This window comes from Antechinus flavipes, chromosome 2 (genome assembly GCF_016432865.1).
Source record: "Antechinus flavipes isolate AdamAnt ecotype Samford, QLD, Australia chromosome 2, AdamAnt_v2, whole genome shotgun sequence".
In the NCBI taxonomy this organism is placed as follows: Eukaryota; Metazoa; Chordata; class Mammalia; order Dasyuromorphia; family Dasyuridae; genus Antechinus; species Antechinus flavipes.
Window position 1 is genome coordinate 651,761,812 of NC_067399.1, and position 23,218 is coordinate 651,785,029.

General features: G+C 42.8%; 1 protein-coding gene across 1 annotated transcript; it reads right to left on the bottom strand.

The window, feature by feature from the left end:
- Positions 1–1,003: 1,003 nt before the first annotated feature.
- CHRNB4 (cholinergic receptor nicotinic beta 4 subunit) lies at positions 1,004–22,914 on the bottom strand. Its single transcript, XM_051974011.1, has 7 exons — positions 22,663–22,914; positions 19,825–19,869; positions 14,189–14,337; positions 8,291–8,335; positions 7,153–7,262; positions 5,172–6,135; positions 1,004–1,265 (listed from the first exon to the last, which is right to left on the bottom strand). Exons 1-7 carry the CDS (start codon positions 22,730–22,732, stop codon positions 1,134–1,136), a joined length of 1,515 nt encoding a protein of 504 aa, XP_051829971.1. The 5' UTR covers positions 22,733–22,914; the 3' UTR covers positions 1,004–1,133.
- Between the last annotated feature and the right edge of the window lie 304 nt (positions 22,915–23,218).

The following is a 23,218-nucleotide window of genomic DNA, read 5'->3' on the forward strand; positions in this document are numbered from 1 at the left end:
TATTTACAGCAATTAGTGCTGAGTCTCATTCACGGTAGATGCTTAATAAATATTAAGTGACCTAGTCTCACTGCAATGCTCCTTGTGGGATAGATGCATGCATGTGTGTGGAGGTGGGGCATTAATCTGTGGTTTCTTTCCCCAGGATTTGTCATAGACGGTATTATAGATTCATCCTCTGCCATCCCGAGCCTTCTGAATCCTTTGTTCAAAACTCCTAAGCAATGATCTCCTAGCCTCCTTTGGGAGGCCTTCTATAATGGCAAATTCACTACCTCGTAAGTCATCATATTTTAGTTTTTGATCTTTCTTTGTTAAAAATTCCTCATAGTTGAGTGAAATCTGTCTCAGTACAATGACATTTCTGATAAGAGCTGGTTGACAATAGCAAAGGGCTGCCTTGTAAAGTAATGAGCTCCCTGTGGTTGGAGGTCTTCAAGCTAAATTAAGTCTTCCTTGTAGAGAAGCTGAGAGGCAATTCCCATAGGCTGAAGGAACAGCTTAGATCAGCTAATCTCTAAGGTGAATACTGACCCCACAACTCTATCCTAAGATGTCCCCCACCAAAGTAACCAGATTTTATTTACTTCAAAAATAGATGAAAGAAACATTCACTGTTCACATTTTTATTTGGTTTCCATTCATTAGACCCTCAACAAAAGTTTCATTATATTCTTGTTTGTTACAAGTCAAAGTAGCCTTTGAACAGCATATGTAAAAACCAGAGGAAGGAAATAGCTTTAATAATTGTTTCTTATAAAACAGTTGGGAGGCAGATCTAGGGTAAGGGAAGGTTAGAAGACATGGTAGGAAGGGGAGCATTCTCAACTTCCTATTCTTTTGGATTCGTTGAGAGAGGGCAAGTGGCAGAGAGACCCTGAGTGCACACTCTGTAAGATGCAGACTCTTCACAGATAAAAAGAGATCTCTCTCTCTCTCTCTCTCTCTCTCTCTCTCTCTCTCTCTCTCTCTCTCTCTCTCTCTCTCTCTCTCTCCTCTTCTCTCTCTCTCTTTCTCTCTCTCTCAAGACAGAAATGACATCACTTTCTAAGAGACCCCAGCCCTCACTGAACAAAGCTCCTCTTGCTGGACATCTGCAGGGGGGTGTAAGGGTAGTGGAACAGTCAAAGACCCTAGGGTGGAGAGTAGTTTTGAAAGAGAGGAGGCAGGAACAAACCAGCAGTCCCAAGGACACAGACGAAGATAAATATCCAGAGAAAGAGCCTGTCCACTACCATGGCCACGTATTTCCAGTCTTCAATGACCTGGAGACAAAAGCATGAAAAGAAATGGGAGAAGGGGAGAGAAGAGGGTTGGTTAGGAGCATTTAACAATTTGATAGCGAGCAAAACAAGTGTTTTTTTACTAAAACTCTCAAATGTATGTTACTAGCTAATTATATAAAGTGCTTTGCATTCAGTAAAATGCTATGGAAATGTCAGTTACTATGATGATAATTAATTATTAGCAGCCGCCATACCAAAAATCGGTGTTGATTTTTAAAATGTAATCTCCTTGCAAGTAGAAGTGGTTTCATTCTTAGTACTTGTACCCCCAGTGTCTATCATAGTCCCTGGCACGTAGTGAGTACTTACTTAATCAGCACTTGCCATTTGATTAATTGCTGTTTTTTTTAGTGACCACGAAGAATTTTTGGAAAGAGCACTTCAATCATGAGTTTGGAACCAGAAGCTCTGAGTTCTAGTCTTGGCCCTGACATCTTATTAATGTATATATTTGGGTAAATCAGTGATATAATAAGGAGGGCACTAGTTTTAGAGGCTGTGATCCTGAGGTCAAATCCTGGTTCTCTTGCTACCTGTGTCATCTTAGGGAATCTATCCCATTCTCTGAACTTCAGTTTCCTCATCTGTAACTGAGGGGATAGAATTAAATGATCTCCAGTGTGCCTTCTGGTTCAAGAAATCTAGAGTCAAACAATCTCTTCTCACTTCTAGTGTAGATGCACAAATCTTCCTGACTCCCCAGCTGGTTCTCAGCACTGTGATATGAAACCCCTCCAGTTGTTTTATGGGAAATGCTTAATAAATCTCTATTGAATGAATGTAGAAATAGATCAGGGCATAGAAAATATCGCTCTCAGGCAGAAAGGTCAGCCCGTGTAGAATAAAACTATTCTGAGTTTTACAAAGAGTCACACTGGTTACCATTGTCTAGGTCCTTCACCCTTTGTAGCAGCTCCCACTCCCATTCATTGAAAATCCCAGAATTAGCCAAGTCCAGCTGGAGGTTTTCAGACCTGACCAGTTAACAGTAACCACATCATAAAACCCTGCCTTCCTTTCAGGGCACCTAGAAATCAGAATGCTCGATTTACTTTCTAGGTCAACGTTTTAAACAGGAACAGCTGCTATTTCTTATATTCAGATAACCAACCCTACATGCATGTGAATGCTCACACAAACACACACGTGCCCAAATGCATACACATGCAGCACCCTGTCTGAATTTCCTTTTTAAATATCTCCCCATTTGAAGATATTCCTGAGCTTACTGATGGAATTGGAGTTTAAATATCTCTTGACTCCCTGAAAACCGTTTTCCTCCTAGTCTTTGGGGGAAGGTTAGCTTAAAATAACAGAATCATAGGTCTGAAGCTGGAAGAGGCAAAGGTTACATAGCCCAACCCCCTAATTTTGCAGCTAAGGAAACTGAGGCCCGAAAGGGTTAAATAATAATCACAGTGGCTAGTATTTATATAATTTTACAATTATATTATTATAATTATTATTACATTAATATTTATTAATATTTGTATATTGATTAATTAATATTAATAATTGTAATAATACAAATATTATCTTATTTTTAGCCTCACAACAACTTTAGGAGGTAGGTGCTATGATTATCCCCATTTTACAGATAAGAAAATTAAGGCAAGAGAAGTTAAGTGATTTACTAAAGCTTACATAGTTACAAAGTGGCTGAGACTAGATGTGAACTTGGGTATTTCTGACTTCAGACTTAGAGCTCTATTCACTGTTATCATCTAACTTAGCTACTTCCAGTGATCTGCCTAAAAATACCCAAGTTATTTGTTAATGTGGATTTGAATCCAGCTCCTTTGACTTCAGAGCTAATGCATTTTTCCATTGCAAACTCCCTACCTTCACCTTCCTAATCACTTAATATTACAATTAAGAAAGATCTTAGAACATATAAGGTTAGGGCTGAAAAGACCCTTAGAACACTGAATTTGGGAGTCAAGGGAAGCCTTTGAATGTAGAATATCAGGTATAAAAGGAAAGTTAGGTTACAGAACATAGAAAGTCAGAGCTGAAAAGAGTGTTGCCCCATAGAACAGCAGAACTGAGAATGGCCTTAGAACATAGCATGTCAGAGCTGGAAGCACCTTAGAACATAGAATATCAGAGCTGGGAGGGTCCATAGAATTGAAATCTTAGAGCGTTGAGGGTTCATCCACAGAATATAGAATGTCAGAGCTGGGAGGGTCCATAGAACATGGAATGTTAGAGCCTCAGTTTCCTTGATAAAATAAAAAAAGATTGAACCATACAAGGTGGTCCCGTCCAGCTCTAAATATTATGACCTATGAACTTCCTCACTTTATAGATGGGAAGACTGAAGTCCAAAGATTGGAAATCATTGGCTCAAAGGTAACCAAATGAGTCAGTGACAGAGAAGATGGGACCGAGGTCTTCCATCCCTGGTGTTTAAAAATGCCATAGGCATTCTGCAGTTCCCATCTCACAATTGTTGCTACTTTATTTACCCCCAATAAACAATTTGTCTTGCTGACTTTTGGCCTACTTTCCCCTTCAATCTTTATGCTTCCTAGTCTTGGCCAGTAATGGCTCTTAGTGTCAGAGATGTAACTAGGATTTGAACGACTGGGTTTCACTTCAAGGTGCCAAATTTGAAGGGGGCAAAATGACAGATTTCTCTCAGGCTGCTCCATTCGGCATCCCTCTCTCAAGGAACCACTCTTCTGGGGTCCATGTGTGCTAGCCATTTATTCCCCCATCCTCCCCATGCCCAGCTGAATTTGGCCTATGTGTAAGCATTCCTATTTACAATCTGCCTGGTATTATGTGAACAGACCTGACTAAACTGTGGCAGAGACAGTCTCAGCATCTATAATGTGGAGAACAATGGACCCCTCTGTGCCGTGGACCTGTTTTCAGGAGGCAGCAAATTAGAGCCTGCTGTTGTGTGTTTGGGCTAATTAAGTTTCAAATTAGACCGTGGACATCTGGAACAAGTTCCTGTTAATAAGACTTGCTCGGGCTGCTACATCCTTCTCCACACTGAGCTATTTTCAGCTCTCATGAGTTTCTGTTTGACAGCACTGAATTCAAAATGGGTTTTGTGTGTGTGTGTGTGTGTGTGTGTGTGTGTGTGTATGTGTGTGGTGTGTGTGTGTGCATACATGCACGTGTGCACACTATTTATATACAGTAGAGATCACAGAAAGGACAATGTTGAAGGAAAGAAACACAATAACTCCCTAATTATTTAGGGAGGCAGGTTGGTACAGTGAATGCTAAATTTAGAGTGGGAGGGTCTGAGTTCAAGTCCCCACTCTACTACTAACTGAGTGACCCTGTGCAGCTCATTCCTGTTCTCTGTGCCTCAGTTTCCTCCTCTGTAAGAGGGTTAGACTATATGGTCTTTCTTGGCCTTTCTATCTTTAGTAGATAAGGAAGTGTGAATAACTGAGATCAACAGTGACTTCCTCATCTATAAGAGGATTAGACTGGATGGCCTTTCTGGCCTTTCTACCTCTAGTAGATAAGGTAGTGTGAATAACTGATATCAACAGTGATTTTAGAAAGGTCCAGGAAAGAGAAGAGACAACCACCTTCATCCTCCATTTCTTTTCTTTCTTCAGGTGATTTCACCAGAACATTTATTGAATAATATATAAATAGTGATTTGCTGGTAAATATTTAACAATCAGCTTTTTGAATAATTGTATGCACAACATACTTCTGAGTTTCATCTTCATTTTCTCCACCTTATTAAGTCTAACCAATCAAAATAATAAATAAACCCCTAATTTGTATTGTTGGACAATTTCCAACAGATAAATGTAAACTCTGAGAATTTAACAATCAGATCTTTCAAGGCCATTGAATGGCTCAGCACCCCCACCTTCCATTTCTTCCCCTGGGAGTGAACCAACTTACACATTGGTCGCTATCGTCGCTTTTCATGTGGTCTGCTATGAAGCTCACGCCATCGATGGCTTCCTGTACTTCTGGCTGGTACCTCTTGGAGGATCTTAGGCGGAAATCCTTCTGGCCCCCAGAACTCTCAGGACCCCCCGCTGTCCTTGGTGCTGAAGTGGGATTCACAAAGTACATGGAATTCTTGTAGAGGTCGCCTGTGCTGGCATGCTGGGGGGACTCGGACCTGTTCCTCCGGCGCTGGTCAAACTGGAGCCTGCTGGGGTTATTCTCTGGGCGTTTCATGAACAAGAAAGTGGGGAGCCTCTCAAGGAAAAGTATCTTGACCCAGGGGGCCATTGTGTGTGTACTGGGAGAGCGGTGGTGCACGTTGAGAACACAGACACTGGTGACGATAGAGAAGGTCACTAACACCATGGTGAACATGAGATACTTGCCAATGAGGGGGACATCCAGGGAGGTCGGGGGCACGATTTTGGAAATCAGTAAGAGGAACACAGTGAGGGCTAACAGCACTGAGATGCACAATGTCATCTTCTCCCCACAGTCTGAGGGCAGGTAGAACACCAAGATAGCCAGAGATGTAATAAGTACACAGGGAATGATGAGGTTAATGGTATAAAAAAGGGGCTTCCTTTTAATGATAAAATCATAAGTTACATCCACATAGCTGGGGTCCAAGGGGTTGACCGTCCTCCGGCCCGGGAGCTCGATGATGTCCCACTCTCCACTGGGGGTGAAATCGTCCATGCTGGCCGTGGGGGTCTTGAGGACCATGTCGATTTCGGTGTGATCGTAGGTCCAGGAGCGGAATTTGAGGGTACAGTTCTGCTGGTCGAAGGGAAAGTGCTTCACTTCGATCTTGCAGGAGCTCTTGTAGATGGCTGGGGGCAACCAGAAAATGCTGCCGTTCGAGGATACCACAGCGTTGGTATACACAGACACTTCATAGGTGCCATCAGCACTGAGGAGAAGGCAGCAGAGGAAAAAGATAAGGGATGGTCATAAAAAGATAAGGGAGAGTCATAAAAAAAAGGAAGGGTCATAAAAAAATAAGGAAGGGTCATAAAAGATAAGGGAGGGTCATTCTATTTCCCACAGTCCTTCCCCACTTCTTTCTGCTGGTATTCCCAGTGCCTAGTATCACACCTGGCACACAGCAGGCCCCTATTGGTCAATACTGGACAGTTGATTGAGTGCTATTTATTTAATGACTGCAGGGTTTTTAGGAAAGAGAACTTCACTTTGAGTTTTGGAACTAGTGGGTCTGTATCCTTTTTCTGCCTCTAATTAGTGTGTCAATTGTGTGATGTAATAGGAACTTAGTGATCATCTCAACTCTTCCATCTAGGTAGCCACTATTTTGATTATATGATTTTGTAAACTTAAAGTCATAAGTGTGCAGAACATACAATGAGCCATTCATGCCCATGGTTCAAGTTACCACCACCTACATCCAGTCAGATGACAGATCCTGCCGATTCCACCATTTCTCTTGATTCTCTCTTCCTAATTCAGGACCCTTTCACTTCTCACCTGGGCTATTGCAATGACCTCCAAATTACTAACACTGCATCTAGCTTCTTCCCTCTGCAATTGGTTCCAATTCAATCCCTTCCTCATCTCAGTTTCCTCAAATTAGGAAGTTGAATTTAAAGGACACTTTAAAAAATATATACCTTGTAAGCTGGTGCTTACTGGAACATCAGCAATTAGAAATTGGAAAATAGAAATGAGATTGGACTCATAAGGTGTCACAGCTGACAGGAACCTCGGGCCAAAGAATTTCAGAGATGGGAGAGGTCTTAGAACTGAGAATTCTCTGAGGCAGGAAGGACTTGGGCAGGCTGGGAGGCAGTGATGCCAGTCAGTCCTAGCACAGATGAGCCCCTTGGCATAGAACTACTCTCATGGGCTCTGGCCAGCCAGTGACTCTCCTCCCTACCCCTGCTTGGGATTCTGCACTGGCTCTCTCACTCACTTGTTATAAAGCACGATATCTGGTAGCCAGATGCGCTTTGATGGGATCCTGAGGATGTTCACGCCTTCGTACTGGGATGAGTTCCAAGCCAGGCGGTAGTCTGTCCACTCCTGGGGGTAGGGAGAGATATGGAGTGAACAGTTAGAGTGGGTCACAGGATTACAAAATAGCAGAGCTGTAAGCTGTCACCTAGTCTAGGGACTCTACCTTCTTAGCCTCTCTTTACCACTTTGGATGAACTCAGTAAAGGCCACTTTCCTTCCTTGCATCAAAATGCTTTCTTTGGGAGCACATCTCCAAAATTATACTAGAATTCAAAGAGAAAGTGTGACTTACCTCTAGGCACTCACTTTGCACAAGGCTTCAGTAGCACATTGAGGTCCAGTCAGTAAAAGTAACAGTGGAGGCACTTTTTCTGTTCTCAATCTGACCTAGATCAGCTTGTTTCCTCATATGTAAAATGTAGAAATTGGACTAGATGGTTTCTCTAAGAGTCTATGAGTCTCTAGTCTTATTATTCTTGAAAACCTTTCATGGTACTCTGGAGCAGCCTGGAGAAACCTATGGACCCTTTCTAGAATCTAGAATTTTTAAATGCATCAAATAAAATACTGAAGATTACCCCAGAAATCAATCACAGTGAAATAACTAGAATTTGTTTGAAAATCAAGTTTGAAAGATAAGAACCCCTGATCTAGTCCAACAGTAGCTCCATTCCCATCTCATTTACAGATGAACAAACTCTTAAAGACTCAGGGGAAAGCATGGTCAATCTGTGTTGTGTTTGGATTATGGATGGAAAACTGAGGTACAGAGAGGGAAAACTGTGGACCACCCACATGCCATGCGAGAGACAGCAATAATGAGGAGGCTTGGGAAGAAAGTATAAGTCTGGGCATTGGGATAAGGGAGAAAGGTTGTGGTCTAAAGACCTAAACAGAAAGTTGTATCCAAGTTTAAAACTGGGCTCAGAGGCTTAGGGAGGAAGGTACTGAGACAGAGGCAGAAAGGTCCACCCATAGCTGGGGGAAGGAGTAGAGAGGGAAAGGCACGGACTGGGTCTGTGAGTCTGCCTGCCAGCCATGGGCTCTCCTTGCTCAAGGACACCTTGATATCCATAAGCCCAGGCTCCACTTACCTGTTTCAACCAGACATTGGTGGTCATGATCTGCTCCCGTTCATTCTGGAGAAGGAAAAGAGCTGTTACCATCCCCGTGGCTCCAAGGGAACTCTCCTTCCCCAAACTGCCTTGGCTACTTTGTCTGTATCAGTACATTGTGCCTTTAGGTTCTGCCTTACATCAGGTTTGTGTATATGTGATGTCTTCCCTATTAAACTCCACGAGCTTTCATTTTTCCATCTTTGTGGTCCCAACACAGAAGACAGGGGCTGACAACTAGGATGCTTTTAATAAAAGTTTGTTGAATCAACTTGACTTAAATTGGATGGCTAGGAGTTAGCATGGCTTACTACCAAGAACTCTGAGTTTGGAGTCAAAGGACCTCTTTACCACTTTGGGTGAACTTGGGTAAATCACTTGACCTGGGTCAGCTTGTTTCTTCCCATGTAAAATATAGAGATTGGACTAAATGGTCTAAGATTCTTACTAGTTCTAAGTCTATCCATCTAAGATCTTATTCTTCTTGGAAACATAAAAGATTCCTCCTTCTTTGTGGTTGCAGGGAAAGAAGTTAGCTTCAAGCCAACTTCTAGGGTGGGATGCCCTTCAATATGGCGCAGTAGGAAGAGGGCTTGGCTGTATTTTGCTGATCCTGGTACTGTCATTTAATCCACTTTACTTCTATAGGTTCTTGTTGTTGAATTCTGAACGTGACAAGCTATTATGTGCTGGTGAAATACGGATACCAGAACTATTGTAGGATTTTAAAACAAATATAATGTATCTTGAGTATAGACAGAAGTTGAGATTTGGCGTAATAAGCTAACCATATTAAGCTAAAGTGGAGTCATTTGAAGAGAGGACCAAAAGTCTGAACCAAGAAAGACAAGAGAAAGGAGAGAGAAGGGAAAAGACAGATTTCAGAAGTAAATCATATAAGTTTGAAGAGGAAGTGATCGACATTACAGTTGCTGTTAAAGAACTAAGTCTAGCTGAGCAGAGGGACAGATTTGAAACAGAGAAACCATTCAGTGGATGAATTAGTTGGACAGAAACATCATACCAGTAAGATATTTGTCAAATACAATGTAGACCAACAGATTAACCATGGAAGATTAGATTTACCAGAGAAGCTATATCATTAAGGAACTTTTATTGATAGTTCCAGAGAAAGAAAAAGGAAATCAAATTGTGAATTGCTCTTAGTACATGTCTCCTAGCACTGTTCTCCAAAATAGTTCCTGAGCAAATTAGTGATAGTGGGATTGATGTGTATGTGTGGATTATGATGTATTTATTATTCATGGGTGTGCTTTAATATTCAAGTACTTGTTATATTATCTTCATTGTTATTATTTCTTTTGCTTTATTGTTAAGTATCAATAGTGATGTTTAAAGTCTAAAAGGAATATTACTATGACTAGCTGGGGTATAAATATGAATGGATAGATGACTTGCCCAAGATTACCCTGGCAGCTGAGGGCAGGACTAGGCACGGAACCAGGATCCATGGTCCCAAGACTAGGTCTTTTTTCCTCTAGATACGTGTGATCTTTATTTCTTAGGATCCTAAAGACCATCTAGTATGACATTGTCTCTTTCCAGATAAAGGAATAGAGATTAATTACTAACTTGGTACTAAAATGGGATTCAAACTCAAGACTCTTCCACCATCTCATGCTCCTTTCCTTCCTTGCATCAAAATGATTTCTTTGAGAACACATCTCCAAAATTATACTAGAACTTAAAGAGAAAATGTGACTTAACCACAAGGCTTCAGCAGCACACTGATTTCCAGGCAGAGAAAGTAAAGGTGGAGGCAGCTTTTTCTGCCCTCAAACTCTTCTAGAAACTTGTAGCTGTCCCAGATGATGGCCAAAGGCCCCAGGCCCTGCCCCTGCCCCTGCCCCTGCTGTGAAAGCCTTCCTTAGCCAATCGGGCCACGGCAGGCTTCTGTCCCTGAGCCAAACAGGTCTTAAATGAGGCCCTTAGCTGAGAAGCAGAGAGTCCAGACCAGCCCTGACTGATCAAACTCTGATAAGAATTAATGGATTCAGAGACTAGGAATTAGCTGAGAGGGCAGCCAAATGCTTGACTGATTGAGTCAATTCACTGCCCTTTCGGTGATCTGTGACATGTCCCTGAGCCTTCTGAGACTCACTGATAGAAAGAGGGGCAGGAGACGTGCTCTTTCACCCCAGATATCTGTCCAGAGCTGCCCAGAATTGGTCCTAGGCTATGGGGGGGGGCACCCTGAACAGTCTGAAACAAGGAACACATACAGCAGGGAGTTTAGAATTCATCTTAGTTCATCCCTTTTATTTTCTGAAGGAGCATGAAATCAGTATTCACTAATAGCGTCTAACATTTTAAAAGCTCTTTAAAGCTTGTGAGGCAACTGGGTAGTGAGGAAGTCTTGAATTCAAATCTAGCCTCAGAGACTTACTAACTGTGTGACCCTGGGCAAGTCACTTATTTCTGCTTGCCTCGGTTTCCTCATCTGTAAAATGGGGAGACACTAGAGAAGGAAATGGCAAACCACTCCAAGAAAACCCCAAATGGAATCATTAAGAGTCAGACATGGCTAAAATGACTAAACAACAACATTAAGGCTCGCAGAGAAGACTTTTCTTTCTATTATCTCACTTGATCCTTTTGGCATTAGCAATAAGAACTATTGTCAGCACAGAGCTTTAAGTTTTGCAAAGCATTGGGTATAATTATATCGTTTGGTCCTTACAACAACTTAATGAGCTAGGTACTCTGATTATTCCTATTTTATAGAGGAGGAAACTGAGACTCAGACCACCCCAGCTGAGTTTGGCTTCCTGACTCCAAGTGCAATGTTCTGTCCACTATGCAGACCACCTACCTGCCTCAAGGGGAGCACAAGCTCTTCCTAGTCTTCCTGGCTAAGGACCATCTTCCACTTTGGTCTATGATCCCTAGCCCCTTCCAGGTGCCTGGCATAAAGTTGGCATCTTATACATACTTGCATTAAGTGACTTGTCCAGAGTCACACCCTAGTCAATCCACCTCAGTTTAGACTCTCAGGGGGATGAACTAGATGCTCTCAGAAGTCTCTTCTAGCTCCAAATGGAGGCTCCTGTTATCCCATCATTTCCTTGTGTCCTAGGGAAAGTCATGGCCTCATGGCCTCTACCTTTTTCATCCTAGACTACCTCCCTTACTCGTGTTAAAACAATTTCTTGGGGAGTACGTCTTCAAATTATAATAGGACTCCAAGAGAAAATGGGACTCGCCATCCAAGTATTCACTTGACACACAAGGGTGTATAAAGGCAGAGAGCTGCCCCAAATCTTAAGATCAATGGATGCCAACTTGGGCAATGAGGATTAGGTCACCACGCCAATAATAGCTGCATCCTTGATCACTCTTCCCTATTTTCTCTGGCATGTTACAACCAGATTTCTAAGATCCTAGGAAGCCATGAATGAATGTCACTGATATAGGATCCGTTAGATCAGGGTTCCTTAACTTGGGGTCCATGGATAGATTTTGGGGGATCTGTGAATTTGGGTAAAAAACACAGAACTTTATTTCAATATAATTGGATTCTTTTGTAATTCTATGTATTTTATTTTGTGCATCAAAAAACCACATTTTGGGAAGGCGTCCATAGATTATACTAGACTGCCCAAGAGGTCCAGAACATAAGAAAGGTGAAGGAACTTTGGGATAGAAGCAATTTGCATAGTGGTTAGAGCACAGTGGCTTGGAGGTTCCTTTCAAATATTTGATAATCTGTGTGATCATTAGCAAGCCAGTTAGCTTTTCTGAGTCTGTGACCTCATTTGAAAAATAGAAATAATAATAACATCTCTTCTTCACAAGATTTTTTTATTAAAAGAACATTTGATAAATCTTAAAGCACTTTACAGTGAGGAAAGTGAATATTGAAATGGCTGGGGAAAGACAAAGACATTGCTACACTGTGGGTGGTGCTGTACGAATTGGTGCAATTATTCTGGAAAGAAATTTGGGATGTTGCAAAAAAAAAAAGTGACTAAAATGTCAATCCCCTTTGACCCAGAGATTCCACTGAGTGAGTAGACATAGAGCTCAAGGAGGTCATTGACAAAAAGAAAGGTATCATGGACACCGAGATATTTATAGTGCTATATTTTTTGAGGTAGCAAAGAACTGGGAAAAAAGTAGATGTCCATCAACTGGGAAAGGACCAAACGAATTATGGTCCACTGGTGTAATGGAGTGTCATTATGCTGTAAGAAATGATGTGTGATAAATACAGAAAAACGTGGAAAGATCTATATGAACTGATCCATAATAAAGAAGGCAGAGTGAAGAGAACAATTTACCCAGTGGAAATGGAAAGAACAAACACATATAGAAAATCAACAGCGCATGTAACAAAATTATTAAGATCAAATGGCAGGGCAGCTAGGTGGTGCAGTGGGTAGAGCATAAACCCTGATGTCAGGAGGACAGGAGTTCAAATCTGGTCTCAGACACTTAACACTTCCAGGCTATGTGACCCTGGGCAAGTCACTGAACCCCAACTGACTAAACAAACAAACAAAAAGATCAAATGGGATTTAATGAAAAGATTTGAGAAGATGCTTCTTTAAGAGAACATTGGACTCAGTAATAGCAATATTGTAAGGAGAATCAGCTGTGAAAGACTTGACGACTCTGATCAATGCAATAATCCCTAACAATTCCAAAGGACATGTGATAAAAGATGCTCTCCACTGATGAGCTCTGACTGCACGTTGAAGCATATTTTTCTTGCCTTTTTTTTTTTTGCAACATGGCTAATGTAAAAATGTTTTGCGTGGCTTCATACATAATGAATATCAAATTTCTTGACTTTTCAATAGGTGGGTGAAAGGTAGAAGGAGAAAGAATTTAGAAATGAAAATTAAAAAAATAAAATCATAACAATAAAAAAGATATCTCTCCTTCATTCTTTTGTAGAAGAGGAGGTTTTCAGTAGGTGTAGAACATTGTGCATGTCAGGTTTTTTTCTATAGGCTGATTGATTTTGTGAAATTTATTTTTCCTTCTTTCTCTTTTTAAACAAATGTTTTGTTACAAGAGATGGTTCTCTGGGAGTGGGGAGGAGAATGGATATCTAGTAGTAGTAGGAAATGTAGTCAGTGTAAAAACTCAAGAGGTCAATAAAATCTACTGAAAATTTAAAAAGGGGGGAAAGAACTATACAAATTAGTGTTATTATTTCTTAGATCAGTCATAACACCATTGTCAGCCAGTCAATGAATATTTATGAAGTATTTATTATGTGCCAGGGACCATGCTAACTAAACACTGAACAGAGAACATAAATGTACATAAGAAATAAAGCAAAGTCAAGGCCATTTAGTGCATATGGCAGCATTTGGATCCCCAAAGACTTTCCATTTTGAGTGGGTCAGGAACACCTCCTGATCTACTTTCTAGCTAGAGCAATTAGAATCTCATGTCTTCCATGTGGTCCCTGAGAGTATCTTGTGACTGAGTTGCCAGGGGTCCCAGGACAGGAGACTCTGGTCTTTGAGAGCCTCGTAACACAGATTCAATTTGTTACACGCCTGAACTAATGCATCTGAGATCAATACTTTATGTGCCAATGACTACTCTGAGAATCTTCTCACTTCTCATTTTGCAGATGGAAAAAGAATCTAAAATCCAAACAGTTGGATTGATTTTCTGAAGCTCTTACAGCTAACTGAGTACCATGTCTTGGACTAGATCCCCCAATATGTACTCTGTATATTTTCCAGGTGTAGGAACTCTAGGGAACTTCTGAAAGCCTCCTTTGCTTGGATATAAGATCTGTTTAGGGGGTTTACATTCTGCCTACCTCCATCCCTGGCTACAAAATGTCCCTCACCTCAACAGACACAATGACATGAGTATTTTCCAGAAACTTACCACACTTATGAGCTGGGCTAGGATCACTTGCAGCTTGATAGATACCAACTGGGAAAAGTTGGCAGCTGGACGAATTAAGTTATTGTACCTAGTCTTGTTCAGAAGAAAGTCCATTAGCTTCTCTTCTGCATTGGCCATTTTGCAGTTCCCTAGAAAACAGTATACAGTTTCATCACAATGTAGATTGGGCCTGCAATCAAAATGTCTCGTACATGATCAGTTCTGGTGGACATGGCTCTCTTCAACAATGAGATGATTCAAACCAGTTCCAATTGTTCAGTAATGAAGAGAGCCATTTACACCTAGAGAGAGAACTATGGGAAATGAATGTAGACCATAACATAGCATTTACACTCTTTGTTATTGTTTGCTTGCATTTCTGTTTTCTTCTGGCGGGGGGCGGGGGGAGGTTCTTTCTTTCTAGATCTGATTTTTTCCTGTGCAACAAGATAACTATATAACTATGGATACATATATTGGATTTAACATATACTTTAACATATTTAACATGAATGGGAATACCTGCCATCTAGGGGAGGGAGTAGAGGGAAGGAGGGGAAAAGTTGGAACAGAAGTGAGTGCAAGGGTCAATGTTGAAAAATTACCCATGGATATGTTCTGTCAATAAAAAGCTATAATAATAAAAAAAGAAAGAAAAAAAAGTCTTGTACTTCTATAGAACTTTAAAATGCAAACTTTATATTCTTATTTCATCCTCATGGTGCTCCTGTGAGGGAGGTACAATTATAACTCCCATGTTATAGAAGAAAAAATGGAAGCTCAGAAATTCCTAGTCAGTGAGGTCTTAACTCCAAGTGTTCTCCTCTTCTGCTAAGTCCAGGATTTCCTCTTTACCCAATAAGCTTCTGGAAAGCATGGTCTGCTTTTGAACTGTATCCCCAGTCCCCAGGAAGTGCTCACAATCAATAAGCACTAAATCAATGTAGTTGGTTATGTGGAAAGACTGATCCTAGATACTAGGGAGGGATCCTTAGAAGAGAGTCTGTCTCTAGGAATAAACACCTAGCAGGACTTGCTCAAATCAAATTCACTTGTCATCGTGATGGTGAAGGTGAGGAAAACTTCTCTGAAGGAGAGATCTGCAACCTTGGAACATAAGTCCCTAGGAGAGGAAAGATCTCAGGTTTGAGACATCACTACTGAAGAATCTACCCACAGGATAGGAGTAGGAATAGGAAGCAAGCAGCCATCTACTAGTTTACTGTTTTGAGTAATTATTTTTGTTTTTATAGTTTATTTTATTTTTTCTCAATATTATTTTATTTTTTCAATTACATGGAAAATAGTTTTCAACATTTATTTTTGTAAAATTTTGAGTTCCAATTTTTCTCTCCCTCCCTTCCTTCCTTATCTACCCCTTCTCAAAGACAACAAACAATCTGATATAGGTTACACATGTACAATCATTTTAAGCATTTCCATGTTATTAGCTGATTGTTCTTGCTCAACTTAGTAGTTTCTATTTGCTGAAGGAATAGCTGTCCTAGTAGCATGCTCTAAATTTCAATGCCCCGGGACAAAACCCCAGTTGGCCTGCCTAGTCAGAACCCTGTCCCTTGGTGGGCTTCACCTTCAAAGCTGCTCTGGATTAGTAGGGCTGGAGGGTTGACCAAAACACACCAGTTCAGTGAGAGTTCTCTTCCTTTCCCATCCTTTTTCCAATTCGCTGCCTATTTAGAACAGATATAATATTTATCAACTCTTGAAGAAATCTTCCAAGTGTTTCCTTATACTTGATGTCTCCATTCCTGATCAACTGACCTGAATAGAGGAGTCCTTGAGTCAACCCCAGTGCCTGGAGGTTCTGCAGACTGTGTGCAAAACACCAGCCCCCCCCCTTGCCCTTAGAAGGCCAAGCCTCTGGTACCAATGCAGGATGGAGGGGCTGGGATTGTCCCATGGATGGGCAGAAAAGGAAGAACAACAGATACGGAGTCAGAAGACCTGAGTCTGTGTGAACTTTACCTCTCTAATACCCAATTTTTTTCATCTATAAAATTAAGAACTTTGGACTAGATCATTTTTTAAGAGTTTTTTTTCAGCTCGAAGACTTCTGATGCCCAAAAGCCTTCCTGGGATTTTCCCATTGCTCAGATGGCACTAGCTAGGGTAGACATCCAACTGCAGTCCTTCTGGTAAGCTGGAGAACTACCAAAGCCCGCCATGTTCTCCATCCCTGGAAGGTTCTCCAGGCTGCCAGACCTCATTTGCTTTCTGCCCTGCTGCTCTGCTCTTCAGACCCTTGGGCACTGCCGAGGCACCCTGATGCCCTCCCAGCGTCTGGCATCTGAACCATTAATTTCCATTTGCCTGCATGTGAATCTTGCTACAAGTTATCTCCCCAGTTCAAATATGGGGTCTCTGAGAGCAGGGAGGGCTTGTTTTTATTTGTTTCCTCAATGCTTATCAGAGTTCTTGGTACATAATAAGCACTTAAAATGCTTTTGTATTCCTCAGAAGACAGATAGATACATAGATAGATAGATAGATAGATAGATAGAAAAGAAATTTAGAGGAATGGATAGATGGGTATATGGATGGATAGATAGCTGGATGAATGGATAAATGATATACAGAGATATAGATGGATGGATAGAGAGATAAATAGAGGGATAGATATCTGGATGAATGGATGGATGGATAGATGGGTAGATAGATAGATAATAGACAGATGAATGGATGGCTAGATAGAGGTAAATGGATGGAGAAAGGCAGCTAGATGGGTAGATAGATGGATAGCTAGCTAGCTGAATGGATAGATAGAAATAAAAATGGATGAATAGAAGGGTAAATAGATGGATAGCTGAATGAATAGATAAGCAGACAGACATAGATAGATGGATGATGGGTAGATTGATAGATAGATGATTGATTGGTAGATAGATGGATAGATAGCTGAATAGATGGCTAAAAAGAGATGGGTGGATGAAGATAGCTATTCTAGCTAGCTCGCTAGCTAGACAGGAGAGAGGTGAATGTATAGATAGATAAATATATGGGTGGATAAATAGAAATTTATGGATTCATGGAAACAGATGGACAGACAGACATAGCTAGTTAGATGTCTAAAGAGAGACATGGATGAACAGATGGATGGATGGATGGATGGATAGATGGATGGCTAGAGACAAATAAATGGGAATAGATTATATAGAGATAATCAATTTATTTCTTTATGGCAGTCACTATGGTAAGTGCTGGCAATACAAATACAAGTCAGAAAGGAACTTACCTATCCTTAAAGGATAGATAATAGACAGCTCCTTAAAAGAGCCTACATTTTAATGAGGGAAGACAACACCTAAAAGGAAATAGGAAAGGTAGGGGAAGGACACCCACATGAGAGTAAGGATGCTGGGAAGAGGTGGAAAAGCCAAGAGAATGAGACATGGGGCCAGGAGAGAAGTGAACATAGCGGGAGTTCCTCATGAAATGGTCTTCCTGGCCAAGGACTGACCTTAGAAGAGAAGCCAGAGTGGAGGCATAAACTCTTAGAGAGCAGGGATCCCCTAGCACCCCAAAGAGGCTCTTGTGTCTAACTCTTAGCCGTAAAAAGTGATGAATTGAATGGGATGGGCTTCTGTGGTCCTTTCTAACTGCAAAATTCTGTGATCCTATAACCAAGTGGGGTAGAATGAAAAACTGCCTCTTGGAGCTCTGTGCTGGGAAAGGCTCATCAGTGTCTGCTTTCTGATCTCTCTCTGTGTCCTCCCCGGACCCCCTTTGACCAGCCCTTAGCCACCATCCCCCTGCCCCACTTTTCTCTTCTCCAGAGGACACAGAGGCAGGTTCCGTCATTGCCTAGAGCTTATGGCAGAGACTTGACTTGGACTGAAGTAAAACAGGTGGCTTTGCCTCAAAGGATCCTCTCTAACAACATGACTTGGAACTCTCCATGGCAGCCCTAGGGAAGGACCGCTCTCCTCTCCAACAGAATCCTCTGACCCATCTCTCTTTTTGTTTTCGTTACTTGTGTAATATTCCTGTGGGATGACCCTGGAGTAGAGCCCACCAGGAAAGTCAGGGAGAACATTAGCCAACTAGGGCTGAGTAGCCCAAACTGCTGCATTACTGCTGTGATCAAGAGAAACCTCGCTTAGAGTCTGGGAGTATTTGTCCGGTTGGGATAATAGTAACAACTCCAAAGTGCTTCCTTTGCTGGGGTGCAGTGAAACTCAAAGCCGAAGAGGCATAACAAAGCATTTTGCCAACTTTAAATCTCTGTATAAATGTCAGTTCTTATTAATGCATGTAAAGTGCTCTGTAGACCTCAAAGCTCTATGTAAATGCCAGAGATTATTATTATCTACACTCCGAGCTCATGGGGGTCTAATTTCCCATCTGAAGGCACCTTTCCATGCGTGTCAGACCATGATCCTTGCAAGACCTCAGCAGAACCTTGTAAGGATAAGAATATAAGGGACATAGACGGGTCCCCTCTTCTCTGCCCCAGGTTTTCTAGAGGCAAATTAGAAAAATGGGACCTTCTGAATGAGGGGGAGGAAAAGTTCATGGGTTCCTATAGCTCCTAATGCAGTGCTTGACACTTTGTAAGTTCTTTTTTTTTTCATTTTCTAAGTTCTTAAGGCACATTTGTTGAAATGAATGCTTATGATTGGGTGATACCCTAAGTTGATAAAGTGAAGAACATCCTCTCAGAGACTTAGAGCTGGAAGAGGCTCATTTTTCCTCATTTTTCCCCCTCATTTTTTAAGGGAAGAAACTGAATTTCAAAATATAGACCGTGCCTTATCCAAGGCTACATATTAACAGAACTGGAATCTGAAAGCAGGTTCTCTGACTATAAACCCTTATTTCTAGATATTCCATGTTTGGTTAATAAAAACAATTATAATTCATATGATTATAATGACTGACATTTACATAGCTCCTTCAGCCTTTACATACATCATCTCTACATCACGCTCACAACGATTTCATTGCCAGTTTGAGTGGGCTGTTGGCAGAACCAGCCAGACTGAGCCTTCCAAGAGGGGTTGAGAGGACCCCCGAACCCCCAAAGGGATTGATTTTTGCCCCTCGCTGTTCTGATCCATATAAAAACACCACTAGATGTCAGTAGTAGCTAAAAAGAATTGGCCATTGTGGTTTAAAGTACCTGGAAGGGCACCTTTGCTGTTAATCATTGATTAATCTCGGTTTCCCCTTTCATTTCCTAGAACAAGGCCCCCTGTGGCCACTTTGAATGACATTGGCCTTATATCCTCCCTAGATGAGGCAGCCAAGGCCCTCAGAGAACTAACTGAGAGCATCTAGGTCCAGGAGTCAGAGCACCTGGGTCTACAACTCGACTCTCTGATGCCTTAAAAATCACTTAATTTCCTCAGGACTCAGTTTCCTCATCTGTAAAATGGGGTGAGCTGGATGTTCTGATTTCTTTTCCCTGTCTGAAAGCAAGTTGACCCTGGATCCAAGATCTTCTGCCCTGACTGACAAGGACAGTGTTCTTCTTATGGAGCTGCTTGACCCTCTGTGGTCCGAGGCCACGGGTCCAGCACCCTCTGTACCCTTTTCCTTCCCCCCTCCACCTATGCAGTCAGGAGGAGGCCTTTAAGTGCAAACCAACATTTTCCTCACTCCCCCACCAGGCTTACCTGTCTCATTCCAGAGCCTGGATTTAGCACTGCACATATTCCTCTCTGAAAAAAAAGAAGTGATAACTTCTTTTGAGAAGTAATAATAACAGTACTTTAAGGCTGACAGAGTGAGGTAGGAACACTGATGTGTAGCCCCCTTTTAAAAGGAAAAGAAACTGAGTCAGGGAGAGAGGTGAAGGGAATTTCCCAAGATGCCACAGAGATGGACAGGCCATTAAACTGTCTAAAAGAGAGAATATCAGAGCCAGAAGCAACCTTAGAACGCAGAGCAGAATGTCTGAGCTGGAAAGGGCATTAGAACACCGGCCATTGTGTGTCAGAACTGGAAGGGAGCTTAGAACGCAGAACAGGGATTCTGGAGTGGAGGAAGGGCCTTAGAACCCAGAACAGAAATGTCCAAGCCGGAGTTACCTAGTCTGCATCCCTTGTGTGATGGAGAAGGAAGCGGTTTTCTCAGAGCCAGTTACACTTTCAGACAAGACTGAGGGAGTTGATTAAGTCTTGATGGAACTCTAAATTCTCTTCAGCCCACCCCCATCCTTGAAAGGCCCAAGAGACAAACGAGCCTTACTTTCGTGGATTTCTCCCTGAGCTGTTTCTCGGGAGGGCGGAAGGACAGCTCCCCTGTTTGAGGGCCCTCCCAGCTCTGACCTTCTCAGTTCTGACCGCCCAACCTCTCCAAGTTCCAGCCTTGGAACGGAGGTGCTTCCCCAAAGGCTTTCCATTAAGTGATTCTGTCCGCAGACAATTCATGGGAAAGCAGAGCTTTGCAGCCCTAGGATAAAGGATCAATTTTCGATTTCCTTTGACCAATGTCTGCTTCAGGAGGCCGTCTGTGTTTGATCCATGACTGGACAGAGGAAAAGTCAGGGAATCAAGCTCTGACCAGAAACTGTTTGTCAGGATATCCCCCCCACCCCATATCTAAAACACTTTCACTCACTGGGAAAGACAGAAGAAAAGAGGGAAGGAGGGAGGGAGAGTGTGGATGTGGGAAGAGATCATCTATTGCAGCCCCTGTGAGCTCAGCTCACCATTGTGTTCTCTGAGAGACAGTGAGGTGATCGAGGTAGGGAGGGCCCCGGGCACCCTGAAACCTGCCCTCTCTTCTGCATCTCACACTTAGTCGCTCAGGACTGAGGCACTTCTCTTGCTTTCCTTTTCTGTCCAGTAGAGAAAGTGACAGTTTCTATTTACCTCATAGAGTTGGGTGGAGAAAGTTCTTTGTGAACCTTGAGGGACTTAAGAAATAGCTTTTTGATTTCACAAACCTCAGCTGTAAGATTTACTAGCTGTGCGACCCTGAGCAAGTCTCTTACTCTGAGCTTCATAATTCCTGGCATGTAGAAAGCCACCAACAAATCAGCGCTCTCTCTCTGTCTCTCTGTCTCTCTGTCTCTCTCTGTCTCTCTCTGTCTCTCTCTGTCTCTCTCTGTCTCTCTCTCTCTGTCTCTCTCTCTCTCTCTCTCTTTCTCTCTCTGTCTCTCTCTCTCTCTCTGTCTCTCTCTTTTTCTCTCTCTTTCTCTCTCTCCTTATTTCTCTATCTCTTTCTCTTCATCTCTGTCCCTCATTCTCTCTGTCTCTGCCTCTCTCTGTTTATCTTTTTCTTCCTCTCCTTCTCCCCTTTCTCTCTCTTTCCTTCTTTCTCTTCATCTCCGTCTCCCTCTGTCCCTCATTCTCTGTGTCTGTGTCTCTGCCTCTTTCTATGTCTGTTTCTTCCTCTCCTTCTCCCTCTTCTATCTCTTTTTTCCTCTCTCCTTCCCTCTCTCTTCTGTCTTGTCTGTTTGTGTCTCTGTTTCTTCCTCTCCAGCTCTCTTTTACTTCTCTTTTCTCCTTCTTTCCATCTTCCTCTCCAATTATATGTCTGTCTCTGTTTCTTCCTTTCTCCCTTTCTCCCTTTTTTAACCTCTTTTTTCCCCTCCCTCCATCTTTCTCCTACCTCCTTTTTCTTTCTCTCTCTCTTTCTCTCCTCTATTCTCTATCCTATCTCCCTTCCATTCTCTCTCTTTCTCTGTCTCACTCTCTCTTTTATAAAATAATGATCTCATGGAGTTACTGTCATAAAAGTGACTTATAAACACCACAGTATGGGATTATGAGTTGCTATTATCATTACCCAGCAAATCTGGTGATATTGTGGAGAAAGTGCTGAAATCAGGATGACCTGTTTTCTAATCCTGCCTCGGGCACTTAGTTGCCATGTGAACTTTGAGCAAATTGCTTCATCTATCTCAACCTCAGTTTCCTCATCTCTAAAATGGGAATGATATCATTTTTTTCACAGGATTGCTGGGAAAATCAAACAAGATAATGTTTGTACAGTCCTCTATAAACCTTAAAGCATTATAGAAATGTGAACTATTATCGTTTTTATTATGAACATTTTATTAGTATATCATTACTGTAAATATCAGTAAGCTATTGAATATATTGCTGTAATTATTATTATTATTATCCAAGGCTGAAAGAGTACCTTGGAGCCAGCATATACCCCCTTCCCCCATCCCTGGGGCTGGTCTCTCCGGAGTTTCTCCCGAGCTTTGCTCGGGTCTAGTGGGCACGGCCTTTCCTGGGATATTGACTCCTGGCCACTCATGGCTCTCCCTCCTCCCCAGTGTCCCGCTTCTGCTCTCTCCCTCCCCTGCTCCCCCCTTCCTTCCAGGTTCTGGATGACTGTCCCAGTGAATGCTGGAGAATGCCCAGCTGCCATTCACCTTGACTGGGCTCCCAGAAGGAGCTGGCACCTGGAGCTCAAAGTTCCTCCCAAGTGGCTGGAACCGGCTGTGTGAGGCTCCCCTCCCCGCAGGTGGGAGCAGTCCCCCCAAAGTGACTCACCGTTGCAGAAGAGGGAAGCCCCAGTGAGGAGGAGGAGGAGGAGGAGGAGCAGGGTGGGTGCCTTCCTCATGGCAGGGAGCAGGGCTGGCGGGCTGCTCCCTGGGACAGACCGCTGGAGCAGAGGTGGCTTCCCAGGCTCGGGGTGCGCTCTCTCCCTGAGCCTGGGAGGGACGGGCTCGGCAGCTCCCCCAAAGCCGGCGGGCGGTAGGACACAGCTGAGTGGGCCGGCCGGCCGGCAGAAGCCCAGCTGGCAGGAGAGCTCTGACCCCTCCCTCTTTTAGAAAGATGGGGCGGAGGAGAGCTTCGGCTGCCCAGGGGAGCCTCAGGGATGCGTGAAATGAAGCAGAGAGACAGTGTGGAGGGAGGACGGGCAGGACGGGCCCAGGGATGATTCATTCCATTAGAGGCCTCCCAGGGCTGTCCAGCCCCGGAGGGGTTGTGGGGGAGGCTGGGGGGCGAGGATGGAGGGGGCCCCAGCCATCAGGGGCTCTGAGCCCGATCCTGTCCCTCCTGACCGGCTTGAAAGCCCCAAAGACTCCGGACACCCACCCGAAAA

Bases quoted from the DNA above. Each gene is read 5' to 3' on its own strand.
- CHRNB4 (XM_051974011.1), bottom strand. From the start codon at position 22,732: ATGAGGAAGGCACCCACCCTGCTCCTCCTCCTCCTCCTCCTCCTCACT. The intron at 8,336-14,188 runs GTAAGTTTCTGG...TTCCTTCTCCAG, and splicing joins TAGCCCAGCTCATAAGTGTG to AATGAACGGGAGCAGATCAT. The intron at 6,136-7,152 runs GTGAGTGAGAGA...CCTTCTCCTCAG, and splicing joins GATATCGTGCTTTATAACAA to TGCTGATGGCACCTATGAAG.